General features: G+C 39.2%; 2 protein-coding genes and 5 non-coding genes across 8 annotated transcripts in view; 4 read left to right on the top strand and 3 right to left on the bottom strand.

Annotated features, from left to right (window-relative positions):
• Window positions 1–15444, top strand: part of LOC117147746 (protein sickie) — a 154552-nt gene that overhangs the window by 3173 nt on the left and 135935 nt on the right. The gene's annotated exons all lie outside the window — the stretch shown is intronic.
• LOC117135348 lies at window positions 25–164 on the top strand. The gene has a single exon (XR_004459002.1). It is a non-coding gene; the product is annotated as a U4 spliceosomal RNA (small nuclear RNA).
• Window positions 1235–1359, bottom strand: LOC117135350. Its single transcript, XR_004459004.1, has one exon. It is a non-coding gene; the product is annotated as a U5 spliceosomal RNA (small nuclear RNA).
• LOC117135356 lies at window positions 1952–2147 on the top strand. The gene has a single exon (XR_004459010.1). It is a non-coding gene; the product is annotated as a U2 spliceosomal RNA (small nuclear RNA).
• Window positions 3310–3960, bottom strand: LOC117147796. Its single transcript, XM_033314849.1, has 2 exons — window positions 3925–3960; window positions 3310–3864 (listed from the first exon to the last, which is right to left on the bottom strand). The coding sequence occupies exons 1-2, from the start codon at window positions 3958–3960 to the stop codon at window positions 3310–3312; spliced, it is 591 nt and encodes a 196-aa protein (XP_033170740.1).
• LOC117135346 lies at window positions 5073–5268 on the bottom strand. Its single transcript, XR_004459000.1, has one exon. It is a non-coding gene; the product is annotated as a U2 spliceosomal RNA (small nuclear RNA).
• LOC117135351 lies at window positions 6680–6804 on the top strand. Its single transcript, XR_004459005.1, has one exon. It is a non-coding gene; the product is annotated as a U5 spliceosomal RNA (small nuclear RNA).

Here is a 15444-nt window from a genome sequence, read left to right on the forward strand (position 1 = left end):
GGGACTGATTTGGGTTTGAAAGTTATCTTTGCGCAGAGGCGATATCGTAACCAATGAAGTTCTACTGAGGTGCGATTATTGCTAGTTGAAAACTTTAACCAATACCCCGCCATGGGGACGTGAAATACCGTCCACTACGGCAATTTTTGGAAGCCCGAGAGGGCCATTAAAAATACATTCGAATATTAGTCTTAAGTTGATAATGAGCAGGCTCTCTTAAAACAGTGCTGAGCTCATCATCTCATTAATGTGCGTTAATGAAAGGACACTAAACTCTAATCTTGATGGGTCATAATCGTTAAATGGCCATCCTTGGGATAACTAACTGCAGGCTTAAAGAGGCTATGAGATTCCCACAGAAATGGCAAATCATCGTGTAAAACTATTTTGCTCAACCATTAATTTAAGCCATTCGGAATCACACACTCAACCCTCGAAAAGGGTTCATGGGCATTAGACGAATTAAACTTAATGTTAACTCCCATTTAGCCTACTCTCTAGCTAAATTACAATAACCACCATCCTGTATTTCTGTGCATGCAAATGGACTGGTTGTGTGTGAATGCGGGAAAATTCCCGAAATGTTCCTGACCGAAAATTACTGTCGCAATTTATGTTTATGCGACTGGAAACTTTTCCTTCGGCTGGATTTTTGTGTTTTCATAGTTCAAGTTCGACAGGAGGAGAGAATCGGATAAACGGAAACCTTTAACTTCTATGTAAATTTACAACTTTGCTAGTTTTGGCTTTCGAAAAACTTCAACCGGTCCTTTTTTGGTTGCTCCTGTGGCATAAAGCCAATCTGGACACACACATAAATACAAAAAAAAGGAATGACCCTCACAAAGTTCAGATTTTCCGATGCGTAACGTCGGTTTAACTCTAGAGACTAACGTCGGTGGCTTGTTTCCCTTTTATGAACTAAGCAGATGTAATTCCAAGGCGACCCATGACCCCAAACATATTTCATTTTTTACGCTTAGCCTACTTTTTGTCAATGCCGAGCATGTAGCACAGATTTGGATTGCTGGCCTTTTCTTGGATCTTCTCAATTTATGCGTTATTTATGCAAAGCAATCCCGCATTGATGAAGATGCTTTCCCGGAATACTTGGGCTTTGGCAAAACAAAGAAAAAGATATAAAATAATTCAATTAAAATTAACGGTATGCCGAGCTGAAATGTTGAATTTTCCCCCTTCGAACTTCTTTTATTTTTATTTATTAATCATTGGCCCGGTTAAATAAATAACCAGGCCCCAACAAAAATTGAGTTTAGACTCATTAGAGTGTTCCTCTCCACGGAAATCTTTAGTAAAAGGCGAAAGATTTATTCGACAATTGAAGAGAAACCAGAGTAACTTACGCTTCAACATGGTGTAAGTCCTTACTCAATATTGATTAGAACCGCTTGGGAATTTTAAAGCAAACAGTTCGGAAATTTAAGTATATTGCTTTATTGTTTGTTACCTGAATGATTAACAAACTTAAGGGATTGTTTTCGAAAAATGTGTATTATGTAGGGATGCCAAATATATGAAAACTACTTTAATTTGAATAAAATCTACAGTATAAATATTTTACATGGAGAATGTTTAATCATTTCAGTGTTTAGTTATGGATATTTTAAGATGGAATTTTATATTGCTGTTTGCTTATGTTTTTTATATCGGGCATTTATTTAGTGTTGACTTAAGTAACGAGTTACGCTCACAAAACAATTTCGTTGATATTCATTGGAGAGTTGTGATACTCAGATACTCTAAACGCTTTAATGTTTAACACGTAATTGTGAAAAAAAGGTCTTTGCTGTAATAAATAACACTGAGAGAGTGGATCATCCCTTAAAGTATACAGTAGTATTTGTTGTTTTGTTACAGATCTGAACATAGTAATTCCCAACTTATTTTAGCTGCAGTCGCATGAAGTCCTTTGTCCTAGGAAGGAGTAGTTATCGCTTCTCGGCCTTATGGCTAAGATCAAAGTGTAGTATCTGTTCTTATCAGCTTAACATCTGATAGTTCCTCCATTGGAGGACAACAAATGTTAAACTGATTTTTGGAATCAGACGGAGTGCTAGGGGCTTGCTCCACCTCTGTCACGGGTTGGCCCGGTATTGCAGTACCGCCGGGATTTCGGCCCAACTGAATAATAAATATTTAATATTAACATTAGTAAAGAATCCTCTCTTTACAACCTATTTATTGGAAAGAGTCTTTCACGTTTGACGTTAAAAACAATCTCGCCCTGCAACATGCAAATTCGAATGGTAGGATAGTTTCCTGCTGACATTGCAAAAGTGTCCTTTGCCTTGCCTTCAATTCGATTCTATTCCCTTTGGGCGGAGGCAAGCTGGTTTTGTCTGTCGAAAATTGTTTAGCCTTCGTCGCCGTTGTCAAGTGATTTGAAAAATTGAATTGATCAATTGCTTTGCCATTTCTGTTACCTTTTACTGATTGGCGGATTTATGGTGTTTGACTGAATTGGTTGGCCCTAATTATACCTGTTACTCGTAAAGTATACTAGATTCGTTGAAAAATGTAACAGGCAGAAGGAAACGATAAAGATAAATATATATTCTTGATCAGGATCAATATCCAAGTCGATCTGGCAATGTCAGTCTATCCGTATGAACGTCGAGATCTCAGGAAATATAACGGCTAGAAGGTTGATAATGTTGCCTCGCCCACTTTTACGCCCACAAACCGCACAAAACTGTCACGCCCACACTTTTGAAAAACGTTTTGATATTTTTTAGTCTTGTAGGTTTCTATTTGCCACGCCCTATGGTTTGTCTTGCCAATTTTTATCGGTATACGAAAAACACATTTCGCGGTCGAATTTCCACTAGCTGAGAAATGGGTATCTGATAGTCGGGGAACTCGACTATAGCATTATCTCTTGATTTTTTTTCACTTTATCTTTACTGTTCTTATTTTTTAACCGTAGACCGTATGTTTTTTTTTTTTTTTTGAAAATTTCGATGATTTAATACATTAGAAAGTAGGATCTCGATCCCTGAGAAATTAACATTGATTCTGCCATTAATTATCATATATTTCTAAGTCTTCAAAGTCCATGAAAAAAATATACTCAATGCTGGACTAATTGTAAAATTATTCCAAACATCTCTTATCAGTATGTGAATTATGCAGATGATATTTTGAATAAAAGCAATCTCTCAATTATCGCCAACCTTGAAAGCTAATTGCGATAACAATATAATGCCATTGTGCTGACGACCTAGTTAAAATATTAGTCCACTCCTACTTTTCATTCCATGTTGTATAAATCGTTTTATTGACTTAAGTTTAGTACTTATCCTTGAAGCTCATGATTTTCAAAAAGAGAGCTTCGTGCTGCTGTATATCAGTGGAAGCGATGTATTTGTCGATCGCCTCGAAGAGCTCACTCTCCCGAACTATTGTGCTCGGAGACAACTTAGCCTTCATTTGGGTGGCACCTTCGACGAACTTATTGTGGAGTTTCTCATTCTCATTGGCGAATTCACTGCTAACGGCCAGTAAGCCCAACAGGCTCATTCCAATCACCTGGGATTCAGGTGCCGATTGACTCAGCTTGCTGTTGAGTCCCTCGAACACCTGTTGCAGTTCGAAGATGTAGTTATATTTCTCGCCAGTGGTGCCTTGCTGGCGGAGGCTCTTGCCCTTGTTGGCATAGGCCTGGAGGGTAGCCGTGCCCGGTCCACGTTGTTCAGCCGGAACGCTGTCCACAACTTGCTGCACGAATTTGATGGTGAGTGACATCATATTATGGATTTGAATGCCCCGGATGGTCTCGGCATAGCCAAAGAAATGAGCTAGTATCTCATTTTGCGATTTTGGAGGAGCAGCACAGGCCAGGCTCTATGGAATATTCGCTGGGTTAAGGCAATGAGATCCGACATTTTGAATTTTTATATTTACCACAGCCGCTATGGCAAATATAAGCATACAACGCATCTTCAGCAAGTGATTTAATTCGACTCAAATAAGTTTGGGCAGAGATAGGCTTTTTATACACAATTCGTTATCAGTGAGTCTTTTATTTTTTTTTTATGAATTATTGTGTTTTTAAAATGGCTCATTAAATAAAGAAAATGCGATTAGGAACTAGAAATTAATATTGCCAGAAGGTTTTGAACTTTCGCTATAAAGTCTGGGTAGGTATTCGCACGGAATAGTGGAGGGAAGACTCTGGCTACTCATTGTATCAAGATAAAAATGAATTAATTAATAATGACAATTACTTTTGAAATACATTCAATACAAATGTGGATGTGTATGTTGACAGTAAAGGTGGCTGATGGTGTGTATAAGAAGGTGGCTATGTTCATTGTTAGCTTGGAAACCAAACGAGACCATCATTGCAAGGAACATGGATAGACGTGACAAAGTATTTGGCGGCACCACAGCGCTTGACCAAAGACACTAGAATATTCTAGTGTCTTGTTCAACTCATGATAGTTTGGACGAAAAATCTTACTTGGAAAGCACTACCCCGCCAACCGATTGACCAATGATTGCTTCCTCTGATTACTATTTTTCCTGACGATGGCTCATGGCCTGGCAGACTTCTTCGTTTATGATGTATTCAAAAATGGATCGGTTCATGGATAGCAGAATCCGGGATTCGGCAGAAATGTAACAAAAAGTAGTGCCTGGCGAAAGAGAAAATAATTTGGAATGATGTAAATGTATAAAAAAACGCATGAGTCGAGTTCATCGACTATCAGATACAATTTCAACCAATTCAGGCAACTATAAAAATTTGCCAATCAGTAATAGGTAACAGAAATGACAAAGCAATTGATCAATTCAATTTTCCAAATCACTTGACAACGAGACGACGGCTAAACAATTTTCGACAGACAAAACCAGCTTGCCTCCGCCCAAAGGGAATAGAATCGAATTGAAGGCAAGGCAAAGGACACTTTTGCAATGTCAGCAGGAAACTATCCTACCATTCGAATTTGCATGTTGCAGGGCGAGATTGTTTTTAACGTCAAACGTTAAACGACTCTTCCCTTGTAAAGAGAGGATTCTTCACTAATGTTAATATTAAATATTTATTATTCAGTTGGGCCGAAATCCCGGCGGTACTGCAATACCGGGCCAACCCGTGAAAGAGGTGGAGCAAGCCCCTAGCACTCCGTCTGATTCCAAAAATCAGTTTAACATTTGTTGTCCTCCAATGGAGGAACTATCAGATGTTAAGCTGATAAGAACAGATACTACACTTTGATCTTAGCCATAAGGCCGAGAAGCGATAACTACTCCTTCCTAGGACAAAGGACTTCATGAAATTGCAGCCAAGACCAGTTGGGAATTACTATATTTGCAGATCTCAGAATCGAATATCGTTATTACATATTTCAGGGAGGGTTTTCCTCACATAGCAAAGGTCCTTGGATAATCTGGTCAGGTAACATTCAGGTATAAATGTACACATGTCAGTAAGTATGAAAAGTAAAAGGGTATTATTCCGTCATTGAATAAAACTTTCTTAACTAAAGTGTCGCTACCAAGTCTATGTTTAATATTTTATTTATTTTTTTAACTATTACATTATTTTATTAGGCGTTGAAACCAAACATTCTAAACAGCATCTTAAAAACACATATAAAAACAAATCTTAAAAAAGCAAACCTCTCACGAGGATTACTAGCAGGTTGTGGGAGGGCTGGACAATTAACGAAGCTGAATCCCAGTCTTTTAAGTCGCCTTAACGGCCTAGCTGGTAGCAGTCTCTTTACAAGTATACTGCGGTGTCTAACAAGTCGATCGTTGTATCTGCGGGAATGTCTACAAATCTGTTCTTCCACAGTGTGTAGATTGAGATCACGGTGAAGAGTGGAGCCACGCACGTACCAATGACAGTTAGTTATTTGCCGCATGGTTCGGTTCTGCATTACTTGTAGCCGCTTGTAGTTGGATTTGGCAGAAATCCCCCAGGTCTGCACTCCGTACAGCCAAATTGGAGATATACAATGCACGTGTACTGCTCTTTTGGCTCTTAGCGACATAGTGCTCCTTTTATTTATCAACCGTCGTAGTTGCTGCATTCTTTGGCCACACCTTTTGGTTATTGTTTTTATGTGAGGCCCAAAAGTAAGACGCTTATCTAAAATTATGCCGCGGCATTTCGCTTGAGATGGCTGTTCCAATGTCACACCTTCAAATTGTATTGCTGGTGTAGCAAGCCTGTTTACGTGTGAAACATGGATTCAATGTTTTTTAAGGATTGACCTTCATGTTCCACCTTCTGGGAATGGGAGGTATCCTCCCATTTGCAGCTTCAATGCGGCATTTGGATCTGTAAAGAACCGCAATATCTTCGGCGTAAATCGCAATGATGGCATGTTTAATAAGGACAAACGGTTGAAAGGACATGGCCAGATCGACACGTCTAGTTATATTGATCAAGAATATATACATTTTATAGGGGGTCGGAAAAGTCTTCCTCTACCTGGTACATATTTTTTAACGAATCTGGTGTAATCTGTTATTCTAAGGGGAACGGGTATAAATATATATAGAAGTAACTACCCTTAGAAATGTGGTATCTAGGTAGCGAAGACAGATGTCGTGAAGTGAGTTTTCCTACCCAAAGGACACTTAAAATTCCCAAGTCCTTCTGGCCAATACTGATCCTAGAGGCTTAATACTTGGTGGTGTAAAGTCACTCTGGTTTCTCTTCAATTGTCGAATAAATCTTTCGCCTTTTACTAAAGATTTCCGTGGAGAGGAACACTCTAATGAGTCTAAACTCAATTTTTATTGAGGCCTGATAATTTATGTTATCGGGCCAATTAATTATATATTTTACAAACATTAGTTACATTTGATTGAACAACGTGTTACCTGTTCAGCACAACACTTGGTGCAGTGGGGGACTGTTTACAATCCTGCGTCTGTGTCTCTGGAATCTGCACGCCTAATTTCTTTTTATCTTAAAAAGAAAATTGAGATTTCGAAGTTCATACGAAAGGCTAGATTGGTTAAGAATATATATACTTTGTAAGGTCGAAAACCATTCCTTCTTTTTAGCGAATCTAGTAAGCCCTTTTACCCTATGAGTAAAGGATATAAAAATGAAATGTTTATTTCACTGTTTTTCTAGTGAAGTTGTTAATAACGATTTAATTCAAAGTCTTGCAATAGTAAAATAGCGCCACCTGTCGGCAAATGGTATTTGGTCTCCATCTATAGGCGGGGTTCTAACTAAACTCTTAAAATTTCCCCACAAACGACAAAGAGGAAATAGGTTTGTGTCTTTGCTGGACGCTTCTGCCGTATATTTCTATATTTCGATGTTTTTTCCATTTCCAAAAAAGGACGAATGCCGGAATTTGTTATATGTACGTGTAGAATGTAGGATGTCAAAAAGAAAAATGAATAAAGCGATAATAGAATAGATTACGTGTGTGTGAAGTAGTACTACCATCGTTTAGAAGTATGTAACAGGATAAAGTATATACATTCTTGATCAGTATGCCTAGCCAAGTCGATCTGGCCATGTCCGTATAAACGTTGTGATCTCGGGTATTTTAAAATCAAGCAATTTGAGATTAGTATTGAAATTCTTGTTAATTCAAACGCCTTATATTGTTTGGTATTTTTTTTTATTATTTTTAGATATCTTGCCTTTTCCTATAAAATTTTGATTGTTTCGCATAAACAGGGGCTATGTTGATTTCACGCTTTGCAGATATCGTAAAATCGCATAGCATAAACGAAGTATATTTATATGTTTGTTTAGTAATATCTTATTTTAGTTTTCAAAGGTATATTTTACATACATTCTTACATATATCATAAGTAACGCTTATATATCAAATGAAATTGTGATTTTGTTGAAAATTAAAAAAATTTGATGATGTTAGAATTAAAACTAATTAAATGAATATTCTGCAAGCCTTTTCTTTTTATTTTAAAATGACTCGTGGATCTGAGATTAAACGCGTAGGTAAAAGCTGACTGTTGAAAAGTGTTTCAACTTTCAGTTTGGCTTTTACCTTGTATTATCTAGTCCCATTTTCAATTTCTTTCATCGTTTCCGGCTTTTCTCTTCGTAGCGGGGCTTTCTATCTTCGCTTTGCATAAATTTTCACTTTGTTTTTATCAAAGTCCGTCCTTAATTCTTCCACTCGCTGTTTTTTATTTCGCCTTTTGTTTTATCCATGTGCCTGAGATTTTTCTATTGAGATAATATTTTGTTGTCGCCGTTGCCTTGTTTTTTAATCCTTTAGCCATTGACTGCGACAACGAAGGACCCTTTTTTGTTTGTGTTGTCCTGCGTCCTGGTTGACTGCATACACGCGACGCGACTCGACGGACATTTTATAGTTATTGCCCCGAAAATTCCCTAGATGGTTTCGTCCATTTTCTATGGTCTTTTGGTTTTATTTCGTTTGAATGAATGTGCAGGCCCGTGCCATGGAAATTGGGGCTCTATTGTTTTATAGTCGCGACTGGGAGTTATCAATGCATAGACCTAGACAGATGATGAACATGTTATGTGGAAATGGGTGTACTTTCAGTATGAGAAGGGTGGAAAACGAACATCATTTGAGAGCGGCTTTCTTCGGTTTTATGGGGGGCCTTTGCTGGTGTATGTGACTAATCAAGTTAGCCATAAAAAACAAATGAAAATTTTAAATTGTTGATTGCAACAGCTTGTGCCAAAGAGCCACAAGGGAAGAACTGAAATAATTTACAAAAGGATCCAAAATGCTGCAATATTAAGTATTAACTCATATACTCCCATATGAATGTTCCTTGGCCCACCCGAACCGACTAGCAACTATCCTAGCTGATCCCATCTCCCTCCGAAGACTGAAGAGGGTACACCCCAGCGATCTCCTTACCAGGAGGATAACATAACATATTACATTTTCTTTTGTACTTTATAATTAAGATACCACTTGGTCTCATTTATCTTTATCACACATTAGGTTAAGTTCAGAGGAATTACTGAACGATTCCTTTTGAAACCATAATAAATAGAATTAGAGAATTGTCTGGAAAAAAAAAAGAATGTTCCAGGGGTCTTGAAATTTGAAAACCTATTTTAGCAAACAACCGGTGGTTTTTATAATATATAAAAAAGTATTTTATGCAATTGATATAAAATTCTCAAATAAGCATATAATAAGTATATTAAATATACATATTTTTGTACAAAATGCTATTTGAGAAATTTAAAATTCCATTTAAATTACGGAATACACTATTTCTTACTTGATGCTGACAAAACTGTGAACAACCACAAAATATGTAATATCTGTACTAACATGTTTACTTCGTTTATAACTCATTAAATGCCAGTATATTGGACTTAAATGATTTTTCCAAGGCTCTTCCAGCCGAATAAATACCTTTGAACCCCTACAAAAATATCCTTCTGGTGACAATTCCCCTAGTCAGCTGTGACGTCACGTGTCAACCTGTTAGACCTGTGGCATTCAACGGTATCCGGAGCAAGGACCAAGCACAAGGACAACAATGAGAGAATTTCCCCAAGGCGAGAGAGTCCTTCAACCCTCGTCCTGAACCGGTGGTGCATTGAACCGAAGCCGGCTAGAAGGCGGATATCCTCGAAGGCTAAGGTCAAATGCAATAGGCGGAGGGGAAAAACCGGCAGCACTTCCAGTGAGCGCCAAAAGTCCTTTTGGGAAATTCCCTGTTGCTCTAAATGTTTTGGCTTTGGCGAGTCCTTCGAAGTCCTGTCAGTGCTTACTTGTCTGTGGTGGCGCGCACTTCGTTTACCACGCTCGACACACGCGTTCGCGTTTCACATCATTCATTCTGCGTTATTTTTTACGTCGTTTCGTGAGTTTTGGGTCCTGGCCAAAGGAACTCGGCATTCTTTAGCAACTGTGGATTATCATAAAGAAATGTCTTCCTTCCACACTCGACCGCCAACGACCAGCACAAAAAAGTGAAAATTAACAAATATATGTGCAATCGTCTAGTGATTTGTTATGCAAACGTGGCAAGAAGTTCGCGAATCGCGACACAGGCAACACTTTATGCATAGTAAATTAACCTCTGGCAACCCCGACTCGAACCCTTTTGGCGATATAAAAAGGAGCGGGAAAATCATAAATGCCAGAACACACATTCGCCAGGATAAGCGAGTCAAAATAATCATAACCGCCGCCACAGGACATTGTCTATGAATGTCGGTTTGCCGTTTTGGCACCGCCGTGGCTTCCGTTTCCTGTTTTAATGTTTACTTTATGCCCGGCGAAAAACACGTCCTACTCCCTCTCCCTCACTCTGTCTCTCTCTCTCTCTCAGCCATGTGTGTGTAAGGATTTTAAGCTAATGTAGTGACATTTTAGGCGCCACGATATAATAGATAATAAAATGTAATGTCGTCCTTTTGGCTTTGGCCCCCGGAACTGAAATGTTTCGTTTCGGGAAAGCCTACTTTGCCCTTTGGTGCGTGCTCTGGGCCGATTATTGCGCTTGTGGGCGTTATAAAAATCAGTCGCAGAAAATCTCTCGTTCGTCGGGAATTTATCAAGAAACAACAAGCCATCGTCATGCCTTAAATTAGATTGGATGATGTGCCATAATGAGGATCTCAAAGTGCGTGTGTGGGCGGCTGTGAGGAGTCAAAGGCTGAAGGGTATATTAATTTGAACGATATGGGCGCAGTTTACTGTGGAATGAACTGCGAGGAGGATTTAAGTAATCTTTATTGCCAGCTGAACCTAATGTATTCTTTTTTCTCTGCATGGAATCGAAAAGGAAGGTCCTGTTTAGAAAGCTTATTTAATTTGTTACTTTCGTAAGTCCTGTTTTATGTTCAATAAAATTAAAGTATTTCAGCTAAGCAAACAACCTATTAAATATTCAGTTGTTGATTAGTTCAATTGATTTAATGAGTTCAGCTTATTAGCTTTCACGCCCAAGGGGTGGCAAATTAATTATTCAGTCTGTTTGTTTTGCACTTCGAAACACACATGGCTTTTTAAAATATATATGTTTTATATATGTTTTTACTGATTTTCAAGTGAAGCAATGCAATACAATTAAAGTTCGAGCACATCCTTGCACGGAATCTCCTCCATCCGTCGGCATTTATTTCTCCATGTGTGTTTGTTTGCCTTACTTATTATGCGTCAAATGCTCCCGAAAGTAGAAGTGAGCTTGAGTGTAAGGCGTGTTTGTCTAATTTTCGGAAGGCAAAACTTCCGTGGACGTGTTGTGCAACATAAAATCTGCTTAAAGTTTATGCAAGCAATACGTTTTCGCAGCATCTTAGGAAAGCGATAGCTAATTTTTTTGCAGTTCATCATTTCTATACTGTGTGCCAAACGAGCAAGTGTTTTAGGTAGTGTAAAAGACTTACAATCTTAGTTTATTTACATATTTAAACTAAATACCTTATTGTAGTATACCAGTATGACTTGTGGCAAATAAATGTATGAATGTATGAAAGCTTCTATTTGGCTGAAATGTAAAAACATTCGACTGTCACGCAATATTGTTCCTAAATGTTTTGAGAGCTCAGAAAATATAATTAAAGTTTCCAGATGAGAAGTTTTGTTGTTGCTTGTAACTCTGGAAGTTGAAACTGCATTAGGAGTGTGTAGCTTGCTTCCCTCCATATGCGGACATGTCAGTTAAATTCAATTTTCCACTCGTAGCAATTAAAGCCCCCACAGAGCAGCACAGCCACCCACCGCCCCTCAGTCCAAGCCCCTGACATGCGTTGTGTCCCACTGTGCCTGATATGTGCTCCTCTCACTTCCGGCGCAACCGGAAGTACTCAAGCAAGCATGTAAAGGGAAGAGGGCAAACAAATCCAAAATAAACAGAAATCATGGACACAGGCGGAAAAAAATAGACTACCAGGAAGAGGACGAAACAAAAAAGATGCTGTTTGGGAAAAAGAAATGCTTGCGAAGCGGAAATTAAGACCCACTCCAGCGAAACGTGCCACGCCCCCGAAACAAAGCTGCCAAAAGTTCGTAAACAAACACATGTCTCGTCTGCAGGACCCCCGATCCCCAACCATCCAACCAAAAGTACCCCACCAACACTGTGTGTAAACAATCCCAAACATATCACATTTTAATCCGATGTAGTGGAAAATTGCGCCATGCGAAACAAGCTGGAAGGAAATTGTTTCCTTCGCGTCGGCGAAATCCTTAGAATTGATTGTACGCCATTTTTTGTCCTTAGCGGATTAGTGAGGACACGTAATAAGTTGGAAATGTCTTCTCGGCTTACGTAATTAAAAACATCCGGGGCGGGAAGTTCAAATGCGAGTTTGTTGTTAGCCTTGTTAGCAGCTTTCGACCCATTTATGTTAATGGCTTTCGTGCACCTGGCCAAATCCTTACAAATGTCCCTCTTGCTGTCTGAAAATTGAATAGTCCTTCGTCCTGCGTCCTCACTTCTCGTCCGTCGTATGGTGCTAATTTATGAGCTTGAGGCGTGACCATATGGTTGCACATCCGTCTGCAGGGACACTTGCCACCAGCTCCGCCTGTTTATTTGCTCAATTTATGAAGTTGAATTATGCTTTTGGTGTGTCCACGTCGACAATGGCTCGGAAAATTGTCGGGCGGAGCTCGAAAGTAACTTTAAATTAGTGCAAATTGTATGCGGTCTAGCTTATAAATATTCAAAGGTTTTTCGATTGCTATCGCAGATGGTGGGTGGTGGCCATTTCACTAATGGAGACACCAGTCATCGCACACACCTATCAAAAGTTGAGTATTTGAGTAGATTTGTCCACCTTGGTGCTATACGGAAATGATTTCACTATGTTTTTGTGTTACCTACAAATGATCCCTATACCTACAATTTAATATTATTCATAAAACCAAATAATATTGACATTGCTTCAGTAATTCCTTTTAGTTAAATTCCAGTACTCAACGATTTGTTATTAAAGGACATGCCAATACTCGCTGGAAGTCCTCCTATAAATATTAATATTTTTGCAGCTTATTTCGATGACGCTTATGAATATGCTCTTGATAAATATTTATACTTTTTGCTTGAATTAACGCCGGGTCATTAAAATTCCGCTAATGTTTACGGAATTTCTAAGGGTGTACGAAACCGAAGAAAAATCTTGTTTTCATTTCCTCGGTTAGTTTGTTTTTTTTCCGTTTCCTTTGGTTTCCCCCACCATAAATTGTCTATTGCTGTCATACTTTTAGGCATTTAATAAATTTTATGACTTTTTTCGCAGGGAGGAGGGAAAATGAGTGGGTGCAGGAGGGGGACTTGCTGTTTTAGCGTTGCTCTGCTTTCCTTTTTTAATAACATTCGACGTGGTCCCCGCTGCTTTTCCGCTTTTCCTCGTGTTCGCCGTTGTCCGCCTAGGGATACATTCGCCTGTCTCCAGAATCCCTCTTCCGACTTTTCCCATCCACTTCCACTTCTGCGGATTGCAAATACGGGTATTTATACCTCCGCTCCGGCTTTCCGCTCCCAGTTGCTCCCCGAAGTATGCAACAATCTTTTATATGAGTTTATTATGTATGCTTTTGCTTGAAACACACAATTTCCTCAAGCGATTTCCGTTTTGCCCCTCTCTATGGGTCTTATTAAATTGCCCCACACCCTTCGCGCTCTTCATTATCCGCCAACTGGCTCGTTAAGTAACGAAAATATGATGACTGCCTGCAAATTGCGCTTTAATTGAATTGCACATAGATTCTGATTTAGTTTTATATTTTTTTGTGCCCTCAAGCTGGAGCGGAAGTTGTGCGTTGTTTTTGTGGTGCTTTGCCACGCCTACCACGCCCCAACTTGCGGCGCAACTCAAAAGTCCTTAGAAGTGTTTCAAACTGTCATACGCATTGTAGTTGGCTCTTTTTATTCTACTTTTTTTTTGGTACGGCCTTTCCACTTTATTTATGCCCTGTAATTTAAAATTTGCCTAAGAATTTACTGAATTATATGAGTATATACCCTTTAAAATTCTATCAAATTTTTTTATAATTTCCCCCAAAAATATTTGTTTTGATGCCATTTTCAAATGAAATCTAGTGGATAGAGTATCTAGAAGTCACACAAAAGGCGTATCTATGAGTTTTTTCTGGCAAACCACACCATACTTATACTTCTCTTCTTTGTTTGAATAACGTTTTGGGTTCTGGTTGGGCTTTTTGGTGCAATAAGAGCAACTGGAGGATGGAAAGAAAAGCGTGCACTTTCCAAAGTGGGCTTTTGTGCGGAAAGCGAGTCGAGGGGCTGGGATTCTGGTCAACTTACTAGCAAATCAAAAGCATTTCTAACCAACTTGCCAGCGAAGTTTGCACAGCGTGTTGGGCGCAGAAAGCGGCGCTAAAAGAACTCAGATTGAGTGCAAATAAAATGATGTCATGAAGTGGGTGGGCGGGCTAAAAGGCCCGGAATGCATGCTCCACTTTATTTCAGCTATCAACTCGTAAAGTTTGCGGCTTGATGGCCTCCGGCAAAACGTCGGGTTTTCCCAGTGGGTGGAAATCTGTTCTTTTTTTCATTCTTCCCTGCAGAGCTGAAAGAGACCACGGCAAAGCTGCAATTACAAGTTGGAAGAGGAGGACTCAACTCAATGCGCAAATCTTGACAAGTATTTTGTCAACTTTGACTGCTGCCAGCTGGAAGCAAAGGCAGATGAAGTGCGAGCAATTTCAACCTCAAAGCAAAAGTGTTTAACTTTAAGTCCTGCCTTTCTCTTCGGGTCCTTTCATTTTTTCCTTTTTGCCCCCATTTCGTCCCCATTTCACGGAATCGTCATGGAAACTGAAAGTGTCAGGGATTAGGTGATGCTGGAGTAGGGAACTATCCACGTGGCTTTCAGGGGGATTTTAAGCCCAGGGGAATGGACGCAGACAAGGATTCTGTGGCCTTATAGGTGTTAAATATTTAATACGTGTACTGCCCAGTTATAAAAGTATAGATTCAACTGATTAGACCACATTTTTGGCACAGATTTAACATTTCTGCTTCTTGAATATATCCCATTTCCTCGCCATGAGAACTACATTCGTAATTGTGATGTAAAGAAACACTGCGTTGTTCCTAGAAGATGGATTACCAATTGCATTTAATCTGGGAAGTAACTCAAACTGGAATTAAATATTATTTGCATTTATCACCATTTCATTAGCATACTTTGCTAATCTGGATAAATCAACCTCGGGGTAGAGTGCTGCCCAACTGCCCTCCCCTTGTCAGCTGCCTGCTTTGACACTAATTAACTTGATTCAGTATTCGAGACTACTGCCATTGCCTACTGCCATCTGCAATTCAATTAAAAATTAACATTTTAATTGCAAATTACTTTCAGTATACTTTATGGGACGCAGGCACAGACACCGGCGGAGAAACTCCACTTAACTGGAGTAACTTCTTTCGCCTCTGCCACCTGCAGCCTGCCATTTCCGGAAACGGAAGTAGCAGGAGGAGGAAGAAGAGGAGAGCGGT

Source organism: Drosophila mauritiana, chromosome 2L (genome assembly GCF_004382145.1).
Source record: "Drosophila mauritiana strain mau12 chromosome 2L, ASM438214v1, whole genome shotgun sequence".
Taxonomy (NCBI): Eukaryota; Metazoa; Arthropoda; class Insecta; order Diptera; family Drosophilidae; genus Drosophila; species Drosophila mauritiana.

Bases quoted from the DNA above. Each gene is read 5' to 3' on its own strand.
- LOC117147796 (XM_033314849.1), bottom strand. From the start codon at position 3,960: ATGCGTTGTATGCTTATATTTGCCATAGCGGCTGTG. The intron at 3,865-3,924 runs GTAAATATAAAA...AATATTCCATAG, and splicing joins TATTTGCCATAGCGGCTGTG to AGCCTGGCCTGTGCTGCTCC.